The sequence below is a fragment of the Halichoeres trimaculatus genome, unplaced genomic scaffold, assembly GCF_033239565.1.
Source record: "Halichoeres trimaculatus isolate MK-OKI-2021-1 unplaced genomic scaffold, fHalTri1.1 fHalTri1_scaffold_11, whole genome shotgun sequence".
Classification (NCBI taxonomy): Eukaryota; Metazoa; Chordata; class Actinopteri; order Labriformes; family Labridae; genus Halichoeres; species Halichoeres trimaculatus.
The window spans coordinates 3,617,097-3,642,182 of record NW_027437189.1 but is presented as its reverse complement, the minus strand read 5'-3'; the positions used below and the strand labels follow the sequence as shown (position 1 = coordinate 3,642,182).

At 45.3% G+C, this 25,086-nt stretch overlaps 2 protein-coding genes across 4 annotated transcripts; both read right to left on the bottom strand.

Annotated features, from left to right (window-relative positions):
- Positions 1 to 1,052: 1,052 nt before the first annotated feature.
- hcfc1b (host cell factor C1b) lies at positions 1,053 to 15,287 on the bottom strand. Of its 3 annotated transcripts, none has more exons than XM_074681331.1 (32): positions 14,496 to 15,287; positions 13,393 to 13,541; positions 11,611 to 11,771; positions 11,331 to 11,533; positions 11,103 to 11,187; positions 10,911 to 11,017; positions 10,636 to 10,815; positions 10,217 to 10,540; positions 9,980 to 10,128; positions 9,756 to 9,890; positions 9,359 to 9,586; positions 9,176 to 9,274; positions 8,880 to 9,075; positions 8,682 to 8,797; positions 8,462 to 8,591; positions 8,218 to 8,381; positions 7,982 to 8,132; positions 7,648 to 7,835; positions 5,844 to 5,975; positions 5,515 to 5,598; positions 5,348 to 5,431; positions 5,199 to 5,265; positions 4,974 to 5,116; positions 4,655 to 4,840; positions 4,376 to 4,562; positions 4,028 to 4,168; positions 3,726 to 3,928; positions 3,287 to 3,403; positions 2,984 to 3,169; positions 1,924 to 2,221; positions 1,745 to 1,799; positions 1,053 to 1,588 (listed from the first exon to the last, which is right to left on the bottom strand). In XM_074681331.1, exons 1-32 carry the CDS (start codon positions 14,662 to 14,664, stop codon positions 1,549 to 1,551), a joined length of 4,857 nt encoding a protein of 1,618 aa, XP_074537432.1. In that variant the 5' UTR covers positions 14,665 to 15,287; the 3' UTR covers positions 1,053 to 1,548. The 3 variants fall into 3 exon arrangements, with proteins under 3 accessions (XP_074537432.1, XP_074537433.1, XP_074537434.1); XM_074681332.1 differs by having other exon boundaries at positions 9,986 to 10,128; XM_074681333.1 differs by having other exon boundaries at positions 1,054 to 1,588; positions 7,991 to 8,132; positions 14,496 to 15,286.
- Positions 15,288 to 16,692: 1,405 nt separating this feature from the next.
- Positions 16,693 to 23,573, bottom strand: irak1 (interleukin-1 receptor-associated kinase 1). The gene is made up of 14 exons (XM_074681506.1): positions 23,304 to 23,573; positions 22,656 to 22,823; positions 22,297 to 22,499; positions 22,053 to 22,220; positions 21,613 to 21,677; positions 20,820 to 20,931; positions 20,600 to 20,718; positions 20,290 to 20,497; positions 20,133 to 20,201; positions 19,951 to 20,038; positions 19,714 to 19,808; positions 18,838 to 19,495; positions 17,801 to 17,899; positions 16,693 to 17,267 (listed from the first exon to the last, which is right to left on the bottom strand). The coding sequence occupies exons 1-14, from the start codon at positions 23,404 to 23,406 to the stop codon at positions 17,188 to 17,190; spliced, it is 2,235 nt and encodes a 744-aa protein (XP_074537607.1). The 5' UTR covers positions 23,407 to 23,573; the 3' UTR covers positions 16,693 to 17,187.
- Between the last annotated feature and the right edge of the window lie 1,513 nt (positions 23,574 to 25,086).

Here is a 25,086-nt window from a genome sequence, read left to right as displayed (position 1 = left end):
GCTTGCCATATTCATAGATATCTTTAATTACATTTTGACTAGTTAAAATGCCGTTATAGATATCTTGAACTGGAATTAGGCCTCGTCAGAATGAAATTGTAGATTTCTGCAACTAGATTTATGGATAGCCATAATCTAGTTGCAGATATCTATAATCAAGTTACAGATATCTTTAAATTAATTATGGTTAGAGATATCTCAAATTTGAGATATCTTAAACTTTTATTTTGACGAGTCAAAATTTAATTACAGATATCTTGAAACAGAGTTTCGACTAGGTGAATTGATGTTGCAGATATCTGTAATGATGACAAAAGTTATGACAGGTATAGGAGGAGGGGCTTGCTGCAGTGAACGTAGCTCTTGTTCTCCACAAAGTCCCTGATTATAAATTTGTTCTATTTCATGGCATTTTCTAAATACCTTGTCGATGACGGCAATCACCATTTCTTCTGCTAAGAAAACTGTTAAAATGATTTTTTCTCTTCTCTCCTCCAGTTTATTTGGGTCAGTATCCAATGGGAAGCCTCGCATGTCCAGCGTCATGAACACATTTCTAACAGTCAAAATCACATTTAAGATTTCTTTAACTGTAATTCTGGATAGTCCAAACTGAATTAGAGATATCTGCAAGTGACATTTAGGATGCGTGACGAGGTGAAGGGCAACTTTCAGGGAGTCATTGCAGATAACTGTAACTCAGTTTGGACTAGTGGAAACTGAGTCACAGATATCTCTAACTGTCATTGTGTCTAGTCAAAACTGAATTATAGATATCTCCAACTGTATTATTGACTAGTCACAATTATGTTGTTGATATCTTTAATGTTAATCCTGGAGAGTCAAATGTAGCTAAATGTTAAAAGGGCTTGCCATACACAGCAGGTAAACACACAGTAGTGTCTGGTTTATAAAAGACCCAGAGTCTGACTAATTGTAACCTCTCACAGCTCACCCGGGCCTGCAGCCAATCAGAGTGCAGTATTCAGCCTGAACAGCTGACGTTTAAAACAGGAAGTGGAGTCCACACGGGGGTAAAAAAAATGCTCTAAAAATCTTTATTGTTCCAGAGAATATTCACAAACATGAAAAATCATTCACTTCATGTTCAAACTGACCAATGGCAGAGCGGCGCCACTGCGGCCAACAAACATCATCAACAGAAGAAGAAACAGAAACCACAGAAGAAGAAACATTCTTAGAAAAAAAACAATCCAAAATAATTTACAACAGCTGGTTTAAGCCCCGCCCCTGTTAGCACCGTGACCTTTGACCTCTTATACCTGTGAGGGTGAGGGCAGGGGGGAGGGAGGGGGAGAAAGAGAGAGCTACTTCTAAATTTCAAATACTCAAACTTTATTAGTTCTTTCAAAGCTCAACAACGGACTCCACCCCTCGCTATGAGTCTTTTTTTTTTTGACAGCTTCTTGAAACAGAACAGGAAACGTCAAAGCTCCGCCGTCTTCTCTCTGTTGACGTAACCAGCTGCAGGGTGGAGGTTAAGACAACAGTAACCAATCAGAGTTCTCAGCAGAGCGTGGGCTACTCCTATTGGTCAGGTCTGAACTTCTTTGGTCCGACAGGTTTCCTGAAGACGACCAGAAAAAAAAAAAGATTAGAGACTGAATCAACAACAACCCAACATAAACAGATCTGACTGATTAAACTGAGTGTTTGAATGAAAACAGAGAGGTCACATGACCCTGTGACATCACACAGGTACAAACACACACTGAGCTCTTACTGATCAGAGGACGGTCCCACTCTCTTCACTGCTGCTTTCGGGTCTTTACTGCTCTCTGTAAACACACACACACACACACCATTAACATTAGCACAGCACTCCTCCCTGCAGCGTTGATATAAACGTGGATATGAATGCTGAGGTCATCAGTCGGACGGTTCCTCAGGTGTGTTGCTCACCTTGTAACCACCTGACCTGCGTGGCCGGCCCGTATCCTTTCTGGTTGCGTGCGGCGATGCGGAAAATAATGGCAGGTTTGGTGGTGTAATCGATGTGGGCGTTGGCGAGGCTGGAGGCCTGGACCAGGCAGGACGGGCTCAGGCCACAGTACACCCTCATGAAGGCCAGCTGGGCCGGACCAGAACTGGAACCAGAGCTTGCCTGGCTGGACTGAATGGCCAGGTACACAGAGTACTCTGTGATCTTACCTGAGGTCACAGCAGGGGGCTCCCAGGTGAGCTGGGCCCCATCCAGGTTCTACAGAAACACAGGGACAGGGTTAGTATGGAGACTACATTACCCATCACCCCACTTTGCTCTCACTTTCTCTGTCCATCACACACTGACACTAGCAGGTCACACAGAGATGTGGTGCCCTCTGCTGCTCACATAAGTAGGGCTGAGCAATTAATCGAATTTTAACCGACATCGCAATGTAACAGAGTGAAATTTTCAAATCGCAGAGTCTGCAATCAAAAAAAAAAAAAAAAAAAAAGTTTCATGTACAAAGACCTGGAGGGGATATAGTAACTTGGTAACTTGTGCCCCTTCTTCCTTATACCAGCAAAAGTCAAAATGCTGTTTTTTCTGACAAAAATATTACATGTCTACAAGGCTTGAAGTTAAATCAATCAGTCAGTATGTTTTCCTTCTTCTGAGATTGTGATGGTTATTTATAAATTACTTGTATCAATTAATGTTTCAATCTATTTCATTTCTCCATAACATGTGTCTGCCCTTCATACTATAGGATGATATAGAATGATTTATTGATGGTTTTTAGTAAACAATGCAAAAGAACCCCCCCAAAAATAAATAAATAAATAAATAAATAAATAAATAAATAAAAATAAAATAAAAAAAAATAATAAAAAAATAATAATACTACTAATAATAATTGCATGCTAAATCGCAATTGTGATATTGGTCCAAAAAAATCGCAATTAGATTATTTTCCAAAATTGTTAAGCCGTACACATAAGCATAATCTGAATAAAAACACACGGTAAGTGACGTCACCTTGCTGATCTTGATGGCGCAGGGCGCTCCAGGGAATCCAGGCAGACACGTTTTAAAGGCAGAGACCTCAGAAAACGCTCCGCGACCACAGATATTTATCCCCGCCACACGGAACTTATAGGCCGTCCCCGGCTGAAGCTCCACCCGCTTCATCTGACTGTAGTCAGGTAACGCACCTGAATCATCCTAAAGAACACATGGATGACATCACCAATGACATCGCCAGAAACCATCATCAGAGGTATCAGTGATGTGAAATAACTCTTCTTTGAGTGTGTGTGTGTGTGTGTGAGAGATTCTTACATCAGCCACGTTGTCTCCATAGGGGATGTAGTAATGTGAGACCACAGTATTGGTCACCTTGACGATGCCGACGTCATACCACTGGCTGTCCTTCGCTGATGACCTCACAGCTGCCTTCTGCCCAACAGTTAGCAACACTTTAGCATCACTACAGCATTTAGCCTTTAGCAGGTTCAAACTCATCATGTCTGTACTAGAATAAATGCTTCATGTGAGCATGATTTTTTTAGCATGTAGCTAACTGTTAGTTAGCAAGTGGTTAACCGTTACATAGCATGCACTCAGCTGTCACTTAGCATGAAGTTAACCTTTAACATCAAGTAAACCTTGAGTTAGCATGTAGTCAACTGTTAGTTTAAATGCATTTAAATGTGAGTTAGCATCATGTTAACCTTAGTGAGCATGTAGCTAATCTCAGTTAGCATGTAGCATATCTTACCCCTGCAGGAGGTGGGTTTCCATTGGTAGCCTCTGTTAGCGCAGCAGCTGTTTGAAGCTTAGCTGGGCTGGCGGTCAGCTGAGGGTTGGGACCAAACGTACTGGCCAATCGGGCGACGGCGCTGGTAACAGCTGATGATGTCAGCTCGTGTCCGTTGCTCTCTGCTGCAGGGTCGTTCAGGCTGTCTGCAGGAGCAAGGCCCTCTGGGTAATCAGAGAGAAAAATAGATATATTAGCAGAGGGGAACATTTGACAGGTGACGGGACACAGTTTAACCCCGCCCACTCTGGGGTCCAATGTACCTGTGGGTAGGCTGCTGTGCTGAGGTTCTGGTTCTGCTGGTTCCGGCTGGTTCTGGACATCCTGAAGCTGCTGCTGGACCAGAGCTGCCAAGTCCTGCTGAGTCAGAACGATGGGGATGGACTGATCCTCAGAGCCCTCACCTGCGCGCACAGAAACACACACACATTTCAAACACACTGAGCAAATCTGATTGGCCCCAGGCTGTACTGTCATCAGTCCTGCAGGTCAGACCAAGTCTTTGACCCAAACTGGGTCTCCTCAGAAACTCTTTTATCTTAACAACTGCTGAAGTGTGTGTGTCTCATTGGAGCCCCCTGCTGGTCAGATAAAGTGTAGCTCTTCCTCACCCAGGTGTCCTGCAGCCTGCAGCACCGCCTGGATTGTCGCCTGCTGAACTGCATCATCTGTTGCCGCGGTAACGCCCAGCTGATCTGGGGTTAGTCCAGTCACCATCAGGGTGGTCGTCCCTGAGACGGCCTCACCTCCATCGCCCTCTGACGACATCAGCTCCTGAGGAAGCCCGTCTGAAGTCATCTGATAGAGACCAAATACACAGTCAAACCCCTGAGTGTGTCTGAGTGTGTCTGTGTGTGTGTGTGTGCGTGTGTGTGTTTGAGTGTGTGTACCTGTGCTGCTGCGTCGCTGCCCTCCACATGGACCTGCATCACTGCAGCTTCTGATGACATCACATGTTCTGATTGGGTGTCAGTCTGCATAGGCTCCTCCCCCTCACCTGCGGCCTCTGTCACCATGGGAACAGCCTCTGCCTCAGACAGCTCCGCCCTCCCCTCTCCAACCAATAAGGAGATCTCCTGCAGACAGTGAGGATCATGGGACGTCAGAGAGGATCATGGAGTGTTTGTGCATGTGTGTGTGAGAGTGTGTACAGTCACAATCAACAACCGTAGAATATCTACACCATTCAAACCTCAGGTGTGTGCTTACAGGTATGGATGGTCCTGGAGTGGGCGTGGCCTGTGTAACTGTGGTCACAGCTCTGCTCTGAGTCGCTACAGAGGGGGCGGGGTCAGAGGAGGAGGTGGCAGGGTCTGTTGAGTCACTTGGCGGTGCATCCCCAGCTTGCTGAGCTGCAGACAGAAAACAGGAAGTGATGTCACTGACAGCTCTGACTTATGTGAAGGCGCAGCTTCAGGTGTGTGAGCAGCTTACCTGTGGCTGTGGTGGCTGTGTTGGTGGTCCCAGTCTCGTGAGTCTCACAGGGAGGGTTCGAACACACCTGGAGACAGAAACAATCTGAGTTGGTCTGCATTCACTTTTAACCAATAAGAGCTCACCTGAGCTCTCAGGTGTGGTCTCACCTGTCTGAGTCCTCCAGTTCCGGCTGTGGTGGCTGTGTTGGTGGTTCCGGTCTCGTGGGTCTCACAGGGAGGGTTTGAACACACCTGGAGACAGAATCACTCTGAGTTGTTCGGCATTGAATTTTTAACCAATCAGAGCTCACCTGAGTTCTCAGGTGTGGTCTCACCTGTCTAAGTCCTCCGGTTCCAGCTGTGGTGGCTGTGTTGGTGGTTCCGGTCTCGTGGGTCTCACAGGGAGGGTTTGAACACACCTGAAACAAGCACACCTTTTAACATATCTGAAAGAATCCTTTACTCTGATTGGCTACAGGGCTCAAAGCACCTGTTCAGGTAAATGTGATAACATCACTTGAGCTTAATGCTTCTACTGGTGTACTATAAAGCTAATAAATATCTCTATGACATCAGCATATTATGGAATGCAACAGAGCCTATGGGTTACCATGGAAACAGTGATGTTAGTGTAAACAGAAGGCATGGCCAGGTGAGGTCTTACCTGTCGGAGTCCTCCAGCTCCAGCTGTGGTGGTGGTGTTGGTGGTTCCGGTCTCGTGGGTCTCACATGGCGGGTTGGAGCAGGTGATCCCTGAGCCCTGACTAACAGAAGTTGAGGGGAGGGTGGAGCTCACCTGTGGACAGAGAGGGGTGGAGTTACCTCACAGACTCACCTGCGTGTCTGCCCATTCATAGGCCCTGTTTCCACTAAGTGGTTCAGTTCGTGGAACTAAAACACTGCAAGCTTGATTGTTCTCGGTAACTAAGAGCAACATGCCAATCACAAAGGAGATGAATTGCTGGATGTCTTCCATTGTTGCTCTTTGTTTAATGTGTCGCATTTTTCTTCTTCATGGATTTATTACTATTTGAGTGACAGAACACAGTGTGTTAAATGTGATGGTCTGTGTTCTGAATTTGTGAGTGTCCATTAGGGGGTCCCACAAGGTTCAGTATTAGGGCCTCTCCTATTCATTATGTACATTAATGACTTAGGACAAAACATGTCAGACGCCAGTATGCATTTTTATGCCGATGACACAGTTATATATTGTTTTGGCATAACCCCAGCTAAGGCTACTGAATCTTTGCAGAAAGCTTTTGATGTTGTCCAGCACACTCTTCAAGAGCTAAAACTAGTTCTAAATGCTGATAAGACCAAGCTAATGTTGTTTAAAAACTCAAAAAAAAGCTCAAAGAATATATCTCAAACTCTCCCCACAGTGTTAACTCTTGAGGGTTAAGTCATAGAGGAGTATCCGAACAAATGCCTTGGTGTGTTACTTGACGACTCCCTCAGCTTCAAGCCCCATATTAACAATCTAGTTAAGAAACTCAGACTAAAATTGGGATCTTTCTTTCGAAACAAATTTTGTTTTTCCTTCGAGTCAAAAAAGCGCCTTGTCACTGCAACATTCTTATCGATTTTAGATAACGGAGATTTGTTGAATATGACTGCCTCAGATCGATGTCTTCGACAGATCGACGCTGTGTATCATGCCTCTCTGAGGTTCATCACCAACTGTAGACCTTTGACCCATCTCTGTGAACTGTATTCTCGAGTGGGATGGCCTTCTTTGTCCACCAGGGGGATGGGACATTGGTACACTTTCATTTATAAGGCCATCCTTGGACTACTGCCTTCCTACATTTGCATCCTGATCACTCAGAGATGTGTTGACTCACTCAAACGCTCAAACGACCTCTTGTTGCTTTCAGTTCCATTTGCCCGCACAGAACAGGGTCAAAGGGCATTTGTATTCTCTGCTCCTTCTGCATGGAACATGTTGCAAAAAGACTGGAAATTAACTGATCTTGTTTCTATAAATGCATTTAAATCCAGATTAAGAGCACTTGGGACAGCCTCCTCAAATTGTAGCTGTTTTTCATAATATTAATTTTTAAATTTTACTGTGTAACTTTGCTGCCTCTTGGCCAGGACTCCCTTGAAAAAGGGGTTCTTAATCTCAATGGGACCTTCCTGGTTAAATAAAGGTTAAGTGAAAAAAAAAAACTACAGGGTGGGTACATTGCATTGCACTGCTATGGCGTCACACTAATACGTAAATAACGCTGCTATTGGCGTCCAGCTTGCACACCCGAACCAAGAAGGGCAAAGTTGGCTGTGGACACGCAAATAAGATCAGGCTTTACTGATCCGTACCGGACCACTTGGTGGAAACAGGGCTTTACTGAGTTGTTATCCATCATTATGTTACCATTCACCAGGATTGCAAATGTCTCTTTAAGTCAACCCAAGAAACAGATAAAGATCCCTGGTGTGAAGTCACCTGACTGTAAGCTCACCTGAGGAAGTCGGTTCATGCTGGCGGCAGCAGTGGTGGCGGTGTTTGTGGTTCCGGTTTCATGCGTCTCACATGGCGGGTTGGAGCACACTCGCTCGTTAACGTCCATGGTGGCCGTGGCGACTGTGGCTGTGTTTGTGGTGCCAGTTTCGTGCGTCTCACAGGGTGGGTTGGAACAAACCAGCGTCACTACAACATCATCAATGACATCATCAGCGACCATATTGACCGACTCACAAAGGAACATGTGTTCATCAAGTAAAACTAAAAAATCACTTCATCAACCATGACACTACTTCAGAGTGAAATCGTACTACTTTTCCAACTCGTAACACCTGTAGCACCTGTAGAGTGTCCACTCTCTTCTGCCGTAGTCGTGGTATTGGTCGTACTTCCTGGTTCCTCTGAGGTGGGAGAAGCCATGATGGAGACAGGTAGATCCTGGACCAGGGACTCTGCCCCACTTGGAGTCGTTATCAGAGTCACCTGTACACACAACACCGCAGTATTACTACAGTATAACTACAGTACTGCAGTCAGGAGCTACTCTTCAGGTGTTTCAGTACGTCACCTGTTTGGGTCCTGTTCCTGTTGCCGTGGTGACCTTGCTCGCTAGAGTGGCGATGGTTGCTAAAGTGGTGATGGGCGTGGTCAGAGAAGCATTGGAGACGGTTACAGCTCCTCCAGCTTGTGAGGATGAGACACTTCCTGTTACTGTCCCCAGACTGGACACACCTGAGACACACACACAGGTGGGTTACATAAGGCGTTCTGCCTATGGAACTAAAACTAGCTGATCAGTCACCTGTGCTTACCTGTGGTTCCCTTGACAACCAGAGTGGTAACTTTAGAGCCAACAGCTCCAGGTGACACCAGTCTGACTCCACCCATCGGGACTGTCCTCAGGATCGTACCTGGCGTACCTGGAGCTCCTTTCAATACCACCTGAACACACACAAACACGTTGAATGTGATACCCCTGACTGAGGTTTATAACATGCCTCAGGTGTGTAAACTGTGTATCAGGTGTGTTACCTGCGTCAGTCCCTGCTGCCCCCCTGTGGTGATCTTGGGGACAGTGGTGATGATTTTTCCAGCACTTCCTGCTGTGACCATCTTGGTGGTGAGGAACGTGATTGGACTGTTAGCACCTGCAGGGGGAGGAGCTTCACTGTTAGTCACCTTGCTTTAAATGAAGCATTCTCAGGAGTGTTCAGGTGTGTCAGATTGTACCTGTTGCCCCCTGCAGTGCGGACATGGGGATGGTCTTGATGATGGTGGTTCCTGGTTTGGTGCCGGTTGCTGGGTTGACGCTAAGAATCGTTGGTTTGGCAGTTCCAGCCTGCGCCGTGCTCAGGATTGTTGTCTGTTTCCCGTCTGATGATGTCACCAGCTTCAGGATGGTTCCTGCAGGGAGGGCGCCCTTAGTCTGACACAGAGGGGGCGTGGTTAGTGTGACATCACGTCACAGTGTTATTAGGCTGTGAACTCTTGGATGCGGTGTTAAGGGGAGGGGGTGTGACCAGTACCTGCAGGATCTGTGTCACTGGGCTGCTCCCAGCGCTTATGGCTCCACTCTGCACTGGTTTGGTCACCATCATCTTACCCAGGTTCCCCAGGTTACCAATCTGTAACAGACAGGAAGTGATGTCAGCAGGCTGATCTTAAGTTAATTTCTGACTTTAATCCCTTTGTGTCAGACCACGACTCACCAGAGCCCCGCCTCCTCTCACACCCAGCGGGCTGTTGACCAGCGTGATGGTTTTTGTGACTCCTCCCACCACGGTGGTGACCACCTGGGCCTGCTGGGAGACCGTCACAGTGCCAGATTTGTGCACCGTGATGATTGGTCGGCCAGGGGTACTTGGAGTGGAGACTACAGAGGCCCCGCCCACCTGAGCGGCAGCAGTCTTCAGGATACACGTGGCTGGGTTTGTTACCTGTGACAGGTGAGAGGAGACATGCTTATTCAGGTGCAGCTGGAGGGGGCGGGGTTAAATGACTTCAGTGACACCTGCTGATCTCAACCTAGAGCATGTTTTCTGTTTTAAACTCAACAGTGACACAAAGTGTACTGTTGTTACCATGGTAACAGTTGGTCAGACTCACAGCAACAGTTTTTACGAGCGTTGCTCCAGCTGGGACGTTGAGTACCGACCCCGTGGAGGGAGGAATCTTCTGAGTAGCTGCAGCAGCTGCTGCCAGCGCCGCCATGCCGCTCATCTGAGGACCGCCTGCTATTGGCTGAGAGACAGGAAGCAGGAGGGTTAACCAATCATAAGCTAGATTTCCTGGACACCACTGTATGTGAGAGAAGTGTGGGAGCTATTTACCGTCACCTGTCCGGCCTGAGCAGGTGCCACCATACGAACACCTGCAGGAAGTGTTGTCATGACAACGGGAGATTTGGGAGCAGCTTGTCTCACTGTGACGATGGAGGCTCCGCCCACTGCTCCTGGCGCTGCTGCCACCTTCAGGACAGCTACAGAAACAGGAGAAAAACTTTCAGATTGTCTTTTCTATTCTGGCTCTATCACCTGTTGATCTACCTGGACAGGTGTGAGACTCACCTGGGACTTTGGCTGCAGCAGCCAATGGGCTTCCAGGAACAGAGGAAGTGGGGGACGGGAGCAGTGTGAGGCCAGTCAGAGGGACAGAATGGCTCGCTGGTGTTGTGGCGATGGGGGCTGGACTCTTTGGGGAGTTTGCGCCAGGTGTGACAGGGATGGAGGCGGGGCTTGAAGCAGGTGAGGCGGCTGCAGGTGTTGCAGGAATGTCATACTTCTGCAGCTGTAACAGGTAAGTGTCCGCGGTCTGAGACGGCCCCCAGCTCACCTCCAGAGACGACGTGTTCGCCCGGACCAGCTGCACCCGGGACGGAGCGCAGGGACGCTCTGAGGACACACAGGTAAGACCAACAGGTGAGAACTACCTCCAGCAGTGAGCAGTTCAAAGTAGTCTGTGCTGACACATCATTAATTCTACTCACCTGTCTCCAGGTACCAGAGGTCCTTGCAGCACACCTGGTTGTTCCAGGCCTTCCTGTATCCATCTCTGCCGCTCCAGATGTAGAGTCTGGAGTTGATGGCCACGCTGCAGTGACCGGCTCGAGCTCTGGGGACGTTCTCCTCTAGACTGTCCATCAGAACCGTCTCCCAGCACATGGTCTCTACACACACATGCACAGACAGGTGCACAGGTGAGCGTGTGTTTACATGTGTGGTGTGTATGTGTTCGTGCATGTGTGTTTGTGTGTGTGCATACCTAGGTTAAGGCAGGCCAGTGTGTTGGTGCACTTCCACTCCTTTTCGTGGGTCGCGACCTTGACGTCATCCATCACCAGAGGAACCCAACCTCCAAACACATACATCCTGACACACACACACACACACACACTCAGGTAACCATTCTCATCATTAATCAAGTCATATGATCTGTGTGTGTGTGTGTCTTTACTTGTTGTTGATGGTGGTGGCAGAGTGCAGACTCCGGGGTAAAGGAGCAGTTCCACCAAGATTTGGTTTCGTCCATGTCAGAGAGTCTGTGACATCATCAGAACAGGAGCCAATCAGAAGTCAGAAAAACAATGGAAAAGAAAATGATTTCTGGTTTTCGACCCCTGGAGTAGGGAGCAGCCCAGACCTGATCGATCTCACTTATTTCATCTTTTAACACCCGTCTCACCTATGTGCAGCACCCACAGGTCTCCCAGCCTGCAGCCGCTCATGCCTCCATAGATGATGAGCCGGTTGTCTGTGCGGCCGCTCGTCACCACGGCGGTGTGGCTCTCTCGAGGAGGTGGCGGTGAACCTGAAGTCAACGGGATCTCCCAGCCAATAACACCTGAGCCTGGCCTCAGCTCCAAACAGTACAGGTCATTCAGATACCTGAGGGGACAGGTGTGTTAAAGGAGGAGTGCTAATAAACGTGTGTCAGGTAACTACGCACAACTGATGTTTCTCACCTGGGTATGTTGTTTTTGGGGTCTTCGCTGTCATTGGCCAGGCCTCCAAACAGGTAGCAGCAGGTTCCGATCATAGAGAAGCTGTGTCCGAGGCGCGGGCAGGGAGGCGGGCCATTCTTTGGCGCTTTGGTCTTTAGTCGTTTCCACTCCCAGCGACTCGCCTGAGGAGACCACAGACAGATACAGTCACTATCTCAGGTATGGGCTACACAGGTAGATCAGCAGCCCACAGGTAAACAGAGTGACCATCACTCATACTGGCAAAAGGGTAGCATTAGCCTGCAGCTAGCTCCTGAGGCTAACAAGAAGCTCACTTTACTGGAGTTAAAGGAGCGTGTCTCTCAGCTAAGCTGGGAAAACAGGACAAGAGTGGGGAGCGACATGCCAGAAAGAGGCCACACGCTGGTTTTGAACCCAGGCCGCCTGCGCAAGGCCAAACCTCATGGAGTGGGACCCAGTCCACTAGCCCGTCCTTTAAATCTTACAACATTAGTATAACCAGTAGGGCTGGGGGTAAACGTTTATTTTTAAAACGATTAATCGGACGATTATTTTATCGATTAGTTGACTAATCTAACGATTAATTGGACAATTATTTTTCTGTTGTTCAATCATTTCAAAACCATAATGTATCCCAAATCATGCCAAAACGATCTCTCTCATAACAGAGCTAATTTAACAACACTGTTTTGCACAGCAAAATGCAAAATATTTAATAAAATTTTAAAAAATAAAAAGGCCAGTCTGTTTACTCTTACAGTCCAATAGGGCTGCAACTAACAATTACTTTTAGTGTCGACTAATCTATCGATTTTTTTTCGATTAGTTAATTAATCACTATTATTTTGAGTTTCAACCTAATTTGGCCTTTAAAATGTGCAGACCTTTATAATTCAACCTGTGTGTTTCATTTTCACTGCATTTACCCAGAGTTAGAATCTCACCTCTGATTGGTCAGCCCTGTGTCATGTTTGTTTGTTTGTTTGTCTTTATTTCATTCATGATGACATAAAAATGTATAAGTACTATACAAAAAAAAAAAAAAATCTCAAAGTGAATGAAGCAGGTAACAGGGAAATGAAGTTGTTGGACAGACCGCTTATTAGTGACTTTGGGCTTGTGTTCTAATGTTTATTTGCTTATTGGGGCTTGATTTGCGCTCTGTATGATCCCGCCTGACTCTCGCCCAACTCTTCATGACAACGCGTTTAGTTTCGTTTCTCTACATGCGCTACTTCGCTCATGCGCACTCCGCCCCTCCTCCTCCCCGCTGAGTGTTACCGCTGCAGTGTGAGCTTGAGAGTGAGAGCTCCATCAGATAAATGTCCTCTCTTTTCTAAAGTTAGGGGAGTTTTGACACTAGCTTGTGACTCAGATCCATAAAAACCGTCTCTAACAGAGAGTGAAGGAGACTCTCTAAATCACGTTATCAGACACTAAACACTGGGAGCTGTCAGGCTCCATCAGAGCCTCCGTCAGCGCACAGCGCTCTGTGGGAGTGGAGATTTTTCCTCATCAATATTCCTCACGTATGAACTTAGTGATCTTTTCCCATAAAAGTATCCAATAACACAGCACCTCATGCTGTGAACTGAAGTTACAGATGAGTGTTACCCCCGGTATTTGATTTCACCATGTGACAACCACAATAAAAACAATAATACAATGCGTCGACTATTGAAATTTGCATCAATGAGTTTTTATCCTCGACTAGTCGATTATGTCGACTAATCGCTGCAGCCCTAATAGCCAGGATGTGTCACAGCAGAGAGTATGACTAACCTGAAGCTCGTACAGGTCGCTGCTGTACTTTCCGTACTCCACCATCCCGCCGAACACCAACAGCCTCGTTCCATCACACACGAATCCGTAAGCGGCACAACCAGGGGGGATGTCACCACGGACAGCCGGGATGAACCACTGGTTGGTGGCTGAAAGGGAAACACGTTGATTAATTAATGTCTGTAAACTCTCTGACACATGAGCAGGCTGAGGTTAACCTCCCCTTTCACACAACTATTAACCTGCACTTACATCTCAAAGCTTCTGCTATTCATTAAGACCTGCATAGATCAATTATTCTTTCAATTTATAGATCAAATTAGTTTCATCTGACAAATCCAGGCACAGCATGCCCATACAGTTTCAATAGAGGCAATAAATGTATGTTTTGAATATTATTATTGTTATTATTAATTATCATCATTATTATAATTACTATTGTTGTTGTTATGGGCAAACCAGGTAAAAAAAACATTTATTAGGCAAAGTAAACTTAGTCAGAGTCCCTCTAAACATAAAGCTGACAGAACTCAGAGTCAGTGCAATCTATCAAATACAACAGTGTGGACTAAAATACGTTAAAAGACACAGGGGATAAACATTTTATATTTTATTTTATGAAAATGTTTAGATTTAACGAGTTAAAAGTAACGAATTAACGGTGAAGTTATTAGTTAAAGTCTTTTGTTTGTTGTTCCGATCGCTTCTGCTGCAGAGGGGCGTGTCCCCGTGACGTCAGCATTGTTTTCAGTAAAAACGCGCCATTTCTCTCCGTGTTTCTGCTCGGTTAGCTCAGCAGCTAACATGTTAGCATGCAGAGCTAGTGCTAAAGATAGCTTCAGCTAACACTAGCTAACCTAGCCTAGCGGGCTAACACCCAGTCGGAGCACCAGTTAACTCTTCATCAGCAGCATCAGTTTAAATCACATCCTCAGCTCAAATCACATCACAATAAAAAACAGCTGTAGGTGCTAAATATTTAGCATGCCAAGCTAGCTTAGCTTCCTGTAGCTTCTCCAAATTTGGTCAAAGCTACCTTATTTTACTCATACTATACAGATTTACATTGAGCATATCAGTGGATTAATAACTCAATAATGTACCTGTATTGTAGACGTGGAGCTCATCCACAATCCCCTCGTTCCCTCCGCCGAACACTACCATCAGTTCTTTGATAGCTACGGCCCGGTGTCCGTGCCGGGGCCGCGGCACCGGCCCGGTCCAGCCCAGGACGCGCTTCCAGCGGGGCTGTAGCACCGCAGGGGTCGCCATGTCGCTGCTGTCTGGGTCTGCGTCTCACGGTACTCAGTGAGACAGTAACGTCCAGAAACCCAACCCACAACAGAGTCTTGTTTAAGTTTTGAATCGTCTCCGGCCCGCTAGTAGCGGCTCGGTTAGCACTTAGCAGCCGGCTAATCTAGCAGATTCGGTCCTGTAGCTTGTCTGAAATGATTAACGAGTTTCCAAACAAACAGAAAGTCTGTTGGAGATACACTCACTTTTGATTAACAAAGGAAATATACGTCTCCTGACGGATCAGTCTGTGGTTCATGGATCAGTGTGACCGGAGTTAGCCCGCAGACTGCAGTCCACAGTCCGCCATTTTAGCCCGGTCAGTGAAGAGGAGCCGCTCAGGCTAACAATCCCGCAGAAAGAAAAACGCACATCCAGCTGCGGGTCAGTGTGTTTCACCGCTGCACCATGCATCGGTGTGACGGAGCACTGAGGGGCCGAGAGTTTAGGTTCGAGAAGCACAACTCAGAGTCGAAGAGCCGGGCAGGCAGCCGCCATCTTGCTGCTAACAGCAACCAAACAATCCAGAGCAGCTAGGTGGCTAACGGCTAACCGATAGGGGATTCACAAGGGGGCGCCAGAGAATCAGGTTTCCACCGCTGCGTCTTTGAGACCTGAATATGGAACCATTCATGCAGTGGAATATTTATGTTGAAATGCTTAGTCAACATTTTAACATATTGTTCTCCTGTGACTTTATTCTTCTTCTTCTAATTCTCCCGTACGTTTATTGATTCGTTAAAAACATTTCAATTTTTGTCAAATTTTCACCATCCAAATTTTAAACTATTCAGCTGCTTCTGACTTTTCTTATCTCTTACCCAGGGGTCTGCAACCTTTACTTTCATAGGAGCCATTTTGCCTCAGCTCACCTGGATTAAAGTCATTCATGAGCCACAAAATCTACCTTACCTTAAATATAAAAACTATAAAATCTATAAAATTCTGAACAAAGTTAAAATCTAAGTAAATAATCACCCTAACAAGAAGCTTTTCTAATAAGTGAAATTGTACATGAAATTTCTTAGTTTTTTTTTAAATAAATTTGCAAAAATGTAAAGAAATTTCGAAGTTTTAAAATTTTGCAAAAAATTAGCATAAATTTCAAAAACTTTCAAAGTTTCCAAAATTGGAAATGTAACAAATCTGAATAATATTAATAATACTATTTAAAAACTTGCAAAGTCTTCCTTAAAAACTTTGAATTTCCAAAAATTAGCAAAAAAGTAAAAAAAAGAAAATTTAAAAATTTGCAAGAATGAAACAACAATCACTCAATTTAAGCATCTTAAAATTTTTATATACATAAAAAAAAAACATTTTCAAAAGAAATTTTAATTCTGAAAAAAATGCAAAAATTAAAAAAAAGATGAAATTTAAACAATTTTCACCCCCCCCCCTTAAAAAAAGAACAAAAAAAATGAAAGAACAAAAATGAAATAAAATTTTTTAAAAAAACTTTAATTGCAAAAAATTCTTATTTTTCAAAACAAAAAATGAATTTGATAACTTGTAGATAACGTTACGCAGCTCATTAATTAGGTGGTTTACTCATGTCTCGCAAAATATCAAGCATGTTACTTAGGCTAGCCTTTTGAGAGTTAAGGAAAATAAAAATTATTTATTTTAATAATATTTTTTAGAGCTACAAGGAGCCACTGCAAAAGAGTCAAAGAGCCACATGGGGCTCCAGAGCCACAGGTTGAAGACCCTTGCTTTAACCCTTTAACTTTTTGATTTATTCAGCTTTTTCTGAAAATAAATAAATAAATAAAAATTCTGTACCTGAAATGAATGGGGATCTGCTCCTCTCGCTCCTTAATTTTCCTCTACTTTGAGATGCTATAACTTCAGCAAACTTCCACATTAAATACACCATTGTTGCTTTAAAATGTTCACTGATCTTTCTGCTCTTCATAAACGATACAACTTTTACGATATCTTTAACAGTTTTTCAGATTTAACTGTTTAATGCAACTTCTCTAGTTTTTTCATATCATTTCCACCTGTACCACATAAAACCAGATAAACAAAATAAAATAACTGTTTCACTGGAAGTTCTTGTTCCCATCATACTTAATCTGTTTAACTGAATACACTGCTACCATAATTATTAACATTTTATTAATACAGATTTTAAATACTGTTGTCATGTAGCTCTAGGTCAGCAGGTCAAAGGTCAAACAGAGTCATATGATCTGTTTTATTTATATCTTTAACGGACATATCAGTTATTACAAATGTGACAGAATAAGTCCTGTTCTTGTATAAAAGTATAAAGTCATGAAGTAATAATAAATATGAAAATGAAATGTATCTCTCAGTGAGACAGAGAGAGCATCACTCTGTATGTGATTACAGAGCAGGTCTGGTTCCTCCACCTAGTGTCAGACCGTCAGAATCAGAACACTTTATTGATCCCCGATGGGAAATTTCAGGTGAGACAGGCAAGAGGATGGTGCAGTAACACACGTAAAGATGAGGAGCTGCTCTGTGACTCTGTCAGGTGTGCTGGGCAGGAAGAAAATCCAGGTCGTCACTCTCCTCTGGTCCCCTGCTCCCCACAGAGCTCCCTCCCGCATCTGAGGAGACGGAGACAGAGAAGGGACAAAACACAGTTCACATGAGATCCAGGTCTGAGCATGACAAACACATCACCCCATAAAGTCTAATCTCTTTTTGGCTCTTACTAGTCCAGAAAAACACTATCCACAAAAATGGCAGCTGTCAATCCTCATTAAACGTGATGAAAAACCCAGTTTTTAACCTTTAATAACTAATGAAAACGAAACTTTTCAGAAAAAGAGGAACTTGAACACAACGCAACCTAATCATATCTTCATATCACCACAGCATACAGATATGAGAAACATTTCTACCAGGTGTATTTATTTTTTAAAGTTTGACCACAGCCCATCTGGAATGACTGGGGAGACTGAAGTTTTAACCTATACTGCAGCCAGCCACCAGGGGGAGCAATTTTTGTGGAGACCTTACAGCCGATTATAGACCATTGTTTACATTATTGGTGTGTTTAAAAAAAAAACACAACAAGTAGATATTGTGGGTGTAATATCCAATGTGTGTGTGTGTGTGTGTGTGTGTGTGTCCGTACAGAGGTCTTCTGCAGACAGCAGCTCAGGCGTTCGGATCTCTCCGTTGTCGTACAGCGTCTTTTTCTGCAGGAAGCGCAGCTTGCTGGGGTTGATGACCACTGAGCACAGGACAGAGATCAGAGGTCACGCAGCTGTCACACACACACATGGAGCAGTGTTCCTGTCACTGAGTCCACACACTCCTCTTATCTGACTCATACTGTAAATTAAACGGTTCGATTCCCTCTGAAGGTTTTCAAGTGATACTCCTGGATGGAACAAGTTGGGTCCTATCACAAGGTTTAGGCCAGAAATTACCCCTACAGCAGTGTTTTTGTGCAGCAGAAGCCCAGAGTGCTCGCACCAAACACCCCCTCCCTGCTCCTCTGCTGGTTTCCTCTGCACTCAGACGGGGCCATATTTTACTTGACCAAAAACACAAATAAACGGACTCCCACTGAAAAAATCTGATATGGGTCTGCATTCATGCTTTATTTAGAGAATTTTCAGCACGTTACTTTCACATAAAAACACCGCTAAATAAGGCTCTAGCTCTCATCGTGTCTCTTCGTCCTGGCAGACTACCTGCGTTTGTTTATATCTGGCACGCCGCGCGCGGACTGATACACTAAGTGGCGAGCGCCTCGTAGCCAGCTGTGGCTCTGCAGCGGAGGTAGCGCCGTTTTACGACACGATGAGAACTAGAGCCTTATTTAGCGATGTTTTTGTGTGAAAGTAACGCGCTGAAAATTCTCTGAATAAAGCGTGAATGCAGACAGATATCAGATTTTTTCAGTGGGAGTCCGTTTATTTGTGTTTTGGGTCAAGTAAAATATGGCCCCGTCTGAGTGCAGAGGAAACCTGCAGAGGAGCAGGGAGGGGGTGTTTGGTGCGAGCGCTCTGGGCTTCTGCTGCACAAAAACACTGCTGTAGGGGTAATTTGGCTTTGGCACCCCCCTGTGGACAAACTGATAGCTCTCATTTCTTTTCAGGAGGACTCAGACGCCCTGTTGATGGACTGACTGAACTACTGTGAGATCTGGTGTTGTTTTGGTACCTGGGGACCCTGAGGATGAGGAATGCAGGGACCCCACAGGGGTAAGGGTTCCTGGGGTCCCTCCTGTAGTTGGTCCTCTGGTCTCTGGTCCTGGGGGTTTCAGGACTCTGGCCCCTGAGGAGCTGCTGGGCACTGGAGGGAAGCTGTACTGGTCCTCAGTGGGGACAGAGGGCTGACTGACAGGGGGCTCTGAGGGCCTGGCTGGACCTGTGTTCTGGTCTCTGGTGGATGGGGACAGGGATCTGGAGCTGGTCCAGTTTGACCTACACTGGGAGCGAAGGTTGTACTGGGAGAAACCTTGACTCTCATCTGTTTCACATGGACCAATAAATGAAGAGGAGGCGGGGGATAGGGAGGAGGAGGAGAGGGGGAGGGAGGAGGAGGAGTGTAGTGGAGAGGGAGCGGGGAGAGAGCAGGAGGAGGAGGAGGAGGAAGAGGAAGAGGAAGAAGAGGAGGACATGGAGAGGTGGTAGGTGTCCTCCAGTGGTCCCAGTTTGGACATTTTTTGGGACAGAGCTAAAACACTGGAGTCCAGGGGGCGGGGGGGTCTGGGGGGGCACATGGAGGGAGGGGCAAGTCGAGGAGGGGGATTCAAGGGGGAGGAGGAAGACCCGGTCCTCCTCAGACTCCTGTGGATGTCCTGCAGTTTGTCAAAGACCTGAGAGAGGAACAGAAACCAGAATCAGACGAAGACCCAGAGGGGAGCCCTGAGGAACTCCAATATAGACTGAAGAGACTCCAGTGCCCCCTGTAGGCTGCACAGGGTACTACAGCCATGGTATGGAAACCTCTCTCTGTTCTTCTTTGTAATATCACACACACACACACACACACACACACACACACACACACACACACACACACACACACTCTCACCTCAGTCATGTGCGGCCTCTCACGCCTGTTCCTGCTCAGACACCTGCACGCCAGAGACGCCACCTCCATACAACCAACAGGCTCTTCAGCGCCCCCTGCAGAGAAATATCAACACATCAGCTGGAGTTAGGCAGACAACACACACACACACACACACACACACACACACACACACACACACACACACACACACACACACACACACACACACACACACACACACACACAAGCAAAGACCTGAGAGCAGCCGATGGTCGAGCTGTTTCCTCCAAGCTGCCGCACACAAACCAGCCGGACTTTCCTCCATCTCCTCCACCAGGTTTTTCTGCACCACCACAACCAGAATCAGAACCAGGACCAATTTCAAGACCACAAATAAATAAAGAAGTGTGTACGTGTGTGTGTGTGTGTGTTCTGACCAGGTATCTCTCTCTAGTCTTCTGGTCCCTCTCTAAAGCTCGCCGACCTGTGAGGACTTCCAGTAACACCTGAAACACACACAAACGTCCTTACTTCATCTGAAGTTGTTATAGAACTCACAGACTACATATCCCATCAGCCCTTGCAGCATCTCACCACTCCAAAGCTGTAAACATCCACCGCAGGTGCCAGCTTTCCACTCCTCACGTACTCATCTGGCAGGTACGCCATGGTCCCCCGAACTGTTTCCGTTTTACCGAAAGACATCGTCTTCGAGTGGTTCGATGGGCCGCCACACACGAACCGAGCAAGACCGAAGTCTGCCAGCTTCGCCACCAAGTGCTGGTCCAACAGGATATTAGAGCTGCACACAGCAGAGAGGGAGAGAAACCATGTCTGGATCACACCAGGTGAGACCAGAGACCCAGCTCTGGTTTAAAATGATGTCATGTGATGTCATAACCACCTTTTGACGTCCCCGTGGATCAGGGGTTTCTGGTCTTTTGGGGGGCCGTGGAGAAACTGCAGAGCTTTAGAGGCTCCTTCAACAACACTGAGCCTCTGTGGCCAGGAGAGGGCGCCACCCTGCAGAAACACAAACACGTACACATGTATTTGTAATTGCAGTCTTAATAAAGAGTGTGTTATTTTGTGCATATGTGAGTGTGTGTGTGTGTGTGTATTACATTGTGCAGCTGGTCATCCAGAGATCTGTTCTCCATGTAGCTGTAGATTAGACACACACACTCTGGGACCTCACAGACGCCGAGCAGATCAACAATGTTTGGGTGTCTGAACCTGAGACACAACCAGGAGTAACATCCGGTTTAGGAAATGAAGCCTGTGTAGGAGTTCTGAAAGCTGCAGTTCACTGAGTGTCCACTAGAGGCAGAAATATCAGAAACTACGCACACCAAGCCAAAAAAACAGACTTTTATGGCACTAAATACATATTAACAGCCTAATTAAAAAATAACTTGGGTGCGAATCGCTAAAATCTCCGACGACACACTCTAAGTGAGGGGTGAATTATTTTCTAACATGCAATGGCATCACAATCAAAACAGCATCTCACGGAGAACATCTCGAGGAACAGAGAACGTCATGATGCAGTGTGCGCCATTTCAGCTTCAGTATCCATAGCAACAGCTGCAGCAACAAAAATGGCAGCATGGTGGAAAATTATTGATGTGGATATCCCGGTAGACATACACATGACTAAATATTTGGGTTAGGAAAGGAGTAATCCAGGAGTGTTTTTCAGGTTTTCAAAAACAGGAATATGAGCATATTCCAGTTTTTAAAAAAGGATTACTGGTGCCGTGCACAACCGGGTTATAGCTAATATTTCCAGTATGGCCCCCACCGGTGACTGGCTTCATTACTCTGCATCAGGGACAGATGGATGACATCATAGAGACTACATCATTATACAGTCAATGGACACAACACACACTTTGCTCTGACACATGAACTCACCTGGTCAGTTTGTCCACCTCAGTGTGAAAACTCTCCTTCAGGTGAGCCCACTCCAACACACGGTCCTACATCAACGTAAACAACAACAACGATAGTGTAAATACCAACATAAACAAGGATTCAAAAACAACAATGTAAACAATAATAACAAAATTTTTAAAAAATTAGGCTAATACTTTTACTACTTAATAACTAACATAAACAACACCAACATCAAAAACAGCAACAACACTAACAGGAACTTTAAAACACTGTAAACAACAACAATGTAAACAACAACAACCCAAAGTAGAAATAAGGTCAAAGGTCAGAGGTGTGTTCAACACGTTATGGTAGGACCCTGTATGACCTCAGCGTCTCTCTCAAATCAGGGTTTGCATCATGTGACCTCAGTTGAGCCCCGCCCCCTCAGTGTGTGATCTGTGCTGTGATTGGCTGACCTGTTTGAGTCTCTTCACAGCGCAGTCGGTCTTCCTCAGCGTCGCTCTGTACACCACCCCAAACCCCCCCTCCCCAACCTGCAGGGAGGGTGAGAACCCGTCTGTCCCAGCATGCACCTCTTCATATGACCAGCTCATCACCGTGCTGCAGGGCACCTCCAGGGGGCGCTGAGGGGCAACATCATTGAAGTATCAATATAAATAACCGTGTGTGTGTGCATGCATGTGTGTGTGTGTGCATTACCTGGTCAGGGACAGACTGCAGGCCAAAAGGGGGCGGGGCAGGTTTGGGGAGCGGCCTTCCTCCTCCTGGAGGAGGAGGTTCTTCTGACAGCCTGCGGGTGTCCTCTGTGGGCGGGGCCGCAGACAGTTTCAGGGGACACTGAGGTGGAGATGTGGGGAGGGAGAGGGATGGAGGGGGAGGAGACGACCTCAGACTGGACGACCCTGCAGAGACGGAGAGGTCAGAGGTCAAAGGTCCTGTACACCTCATAGGGGGCGTTTCTTGTTCTCTCAGGTAGAAACAGGTAAACACAGGTGAGTCATGGTGTATGAATTAAAAAAATGGAGAGGTCAAAGGTCACTGCAGGTCAGTTAACTTACATCTCTGGATGACATCACGGGGGCGAAGCAGCTGCAGACGCTCCAACAGGCCAATCAGCTCACACACGCTACCGTTCCTGTTCCCCCATTGGTTCATCACCCACTCGGTCCGCCTCTCCCTCCTCTCAGCCAATCGCAGAGAGGTCTGATCACAGAGCACCTCAGAGGCTAAGGGGGAGACAGGTGAGGAGGGAGAGACAGGTGAGGAGAGGGAGACGGGAGAGGGGGAGAGACAGATGAGGAGAAGGGAGGGGGAGACAGGTGAGGAGAGGGAAACAGGAGAGATGAGGAGAAGGGAGGGGGAGACAGGTGAGGAGGAACAGACGGAACAGGTGAGGTAAAGGGAGGGAGGGAGACAGGTGAGAGAAAGAAAGCAAAAGGTACAGAGTTTTTACTGAGTCATTACAGACAGACATATCTGAGTGATTTAGTCATTACTGGTGATCATTGTTTAAAGTTTTTAGGTGAACAGGTTGGTGTTTCTGGTTTAAAGTTTAGAGATTTTAGTTTTAAACTCTATTCTGTCCTCGTGCTGTGATTTTTATATTCGTAGTTTGATTCTCTCCTTATTCTTCTTCGTTTTATAAATGTGGTTTCGTATCTGGGGCAGTTTTTCAGTCTCTGGTTTCTGTCATCGCTCAGACTCACCAAAGCGGGTCCAGTCAAAATCTGACAGCCCGTCCATGATCCAGCAGAACTCACAGAGTACGGAGGCTGGCAGGTCGAAGATAAACGGTCCTCTGGTCGCCATATTTCCCAGACTGAAGCTAACAGGCTAACGGCTAACACGGACCCGGTCACTCCGGGATCCGGGCCACTCAGAACCAGTCCGGGACAAACTTTTAACAGACTTTACAAACTCTGGACGGAATGAGAAGTTAAGCCCTGTGATGCTTCCGCCCACTGCGTCACTTCGGAACATCCGGTTTATGCTCCTTCACAATAAAAGCATTAATAGCGTTGCGTGTCATACGGGGCTCTCGCTGTCCTAAACAACAACAGCAACCAAAATAACTGTCTAAATAACCCAAATAACTGTCTAAATAACCAAAATAACTGTCCAAATAATAAAAAAACTGTCTAAATAACCAAAACAATCGTCTTCCTAATCAATACAACCATCTTAATAACCAAAATAACTGTCTTAATAGCTACAACTGTCAAAAATAACCAAAATAACTGTGTAAATAACCTAAACAACTGTCCAAATAATAACAAAAAACCTTCCTAAATAACTGAAAGAATGTCCAAATAACCAAATACTGTCTAAATAACCAAAACAACCGTCTTCATAACCAATACAAACATCTTAATAACCAAAATAACTGGCCAAATAAACAAAAAAAACTGTCTATATAGCTTAAACAACTGTCAAAAATAACCAAAATAACTGTCTAAATAACTAAACAACTGTCAAAATAATCAAATGACTGTCCAATTAACCAAAATAGCTGGTCAAATACCCCCCCCCCCCCCCCCCCCCAAAAAAAAAAAGTATATATAAATAAATAAATGAATAAATAAATAAATAAATAAATAAATAAATAAATAAATAAATAAATAAGATAAATGAATAAAAAATAAATAAATAAATAAAAAATAAAAATATAATAAATAAATAAAATAAAATAAAATAAAAATATAATAAATAGATAATAAAAACAATCAATCAATAAATGAAATAAAGAAAAATCAAATACAATTTTTTTAAAAAAAGGAAAAAATAGTAGTCTCAATAGCTAAAACAATTTTCCAAATAAACAAAAAACCCTTCCAACAACCACCTCAAGACCTCACCTGGAAATTTGTAAGGCAGATTTTCTGCTGTGATAATAATATATGGCACAGTCTCTGAGTGAGTGAGGGGTTCATACTTAACACCTCAGGCTCAAACACAAAGACTCTTACATGCTGTAAGAGATATTAACCTCCCAGACACCTCAGTTAGAGAGATTCAAAATGTGGTCAGATAATGGTCACCTGTGTGAAGACAAAGAGAACACAACACCTGGTCTCCTCACGTCAAGATACTTGTCAATCTGTGCAACTTAAGACTGACTTTGAGTCTAAAACCTGCTGAAAACACCTAATCTCCCAAACTATATCACAGCTTCTAATTAATGAAATCTCAGAAACATTACACTTTAAAAGTTTATTTTTATATTCATGTATTTCTTTGTCTTTAATTTTACTCCAAATTGAATCAAATTAGGGACTTTTATTCGGTGAAGGAAAAACTGGGTGACGTCTGAACTGACTCATTTCCTGTTTTGGGGCTTTTGCTTGGAGTGTGAAGTAACTTACATCTGTCATAAAAACACTGAACTCTGCATGTGTGTTTGTGTGTGTGTGTGTGTGTGTGTGTGTGTGTGTGTGTGTGTGTGTGTGTGTGTGTGTGTGTGTGTGTGTGTGAGTGTCATGCTTCCTCCCC

What these genes read in the sequence shown, in the direction of transcription:
- hcfc1b (XM_074681331.1), bottom strand. Translation starts at nt 14,664, where the DNA reads ATGGCGACCCCTGCGGTGCTACAGCCCCGCTGGAAGCGCGTCCTGGGC. An exon ending in GCGACCTGTACGAGCTTCAG is followed by an intron (nt 11,772 to 13,392) that starts GTTAGTCATACT and finishes TGGTCTCCTCAG; the next exon opens with GCGAGTCGCTGGGAGTGGAA. An exon ending in GCAGGTCAGGTGGTTACAAG is followed by an intron (nt 1,800 to 1,923) that starts GTGAGCAACACA and finishes GTGTGTTTACAG; the next exon opens with AGAGCAGTAAAGACCCGAAA.
- irak1 (XM_074681506.1), bottom strand. Translation starts at nt 23,406, where the DNA reads ATGGCGACCAGAGGACCGTTTATCTTCGACCTGCCAGCCTCCGTACTC. An exon ending in CCGTGATGTCATCCAGAGAT is followed by an intron (nt 22,500 to 22,655) that starts GTAAGTTAACTG and finishes CCGTCTCTGCAG; the next exon opens with GGTCGTCCAGTCTGAGGTCG. An exon ending in CTGTGAAGAGACTCAAACAG is followed by an intron (nt 21,678 to 22,052) that starts GTCAGCCAATCA and finishes ACGTTGATGTAG; the next exon opens with GACCGTGTGTTGGAGTGGGC.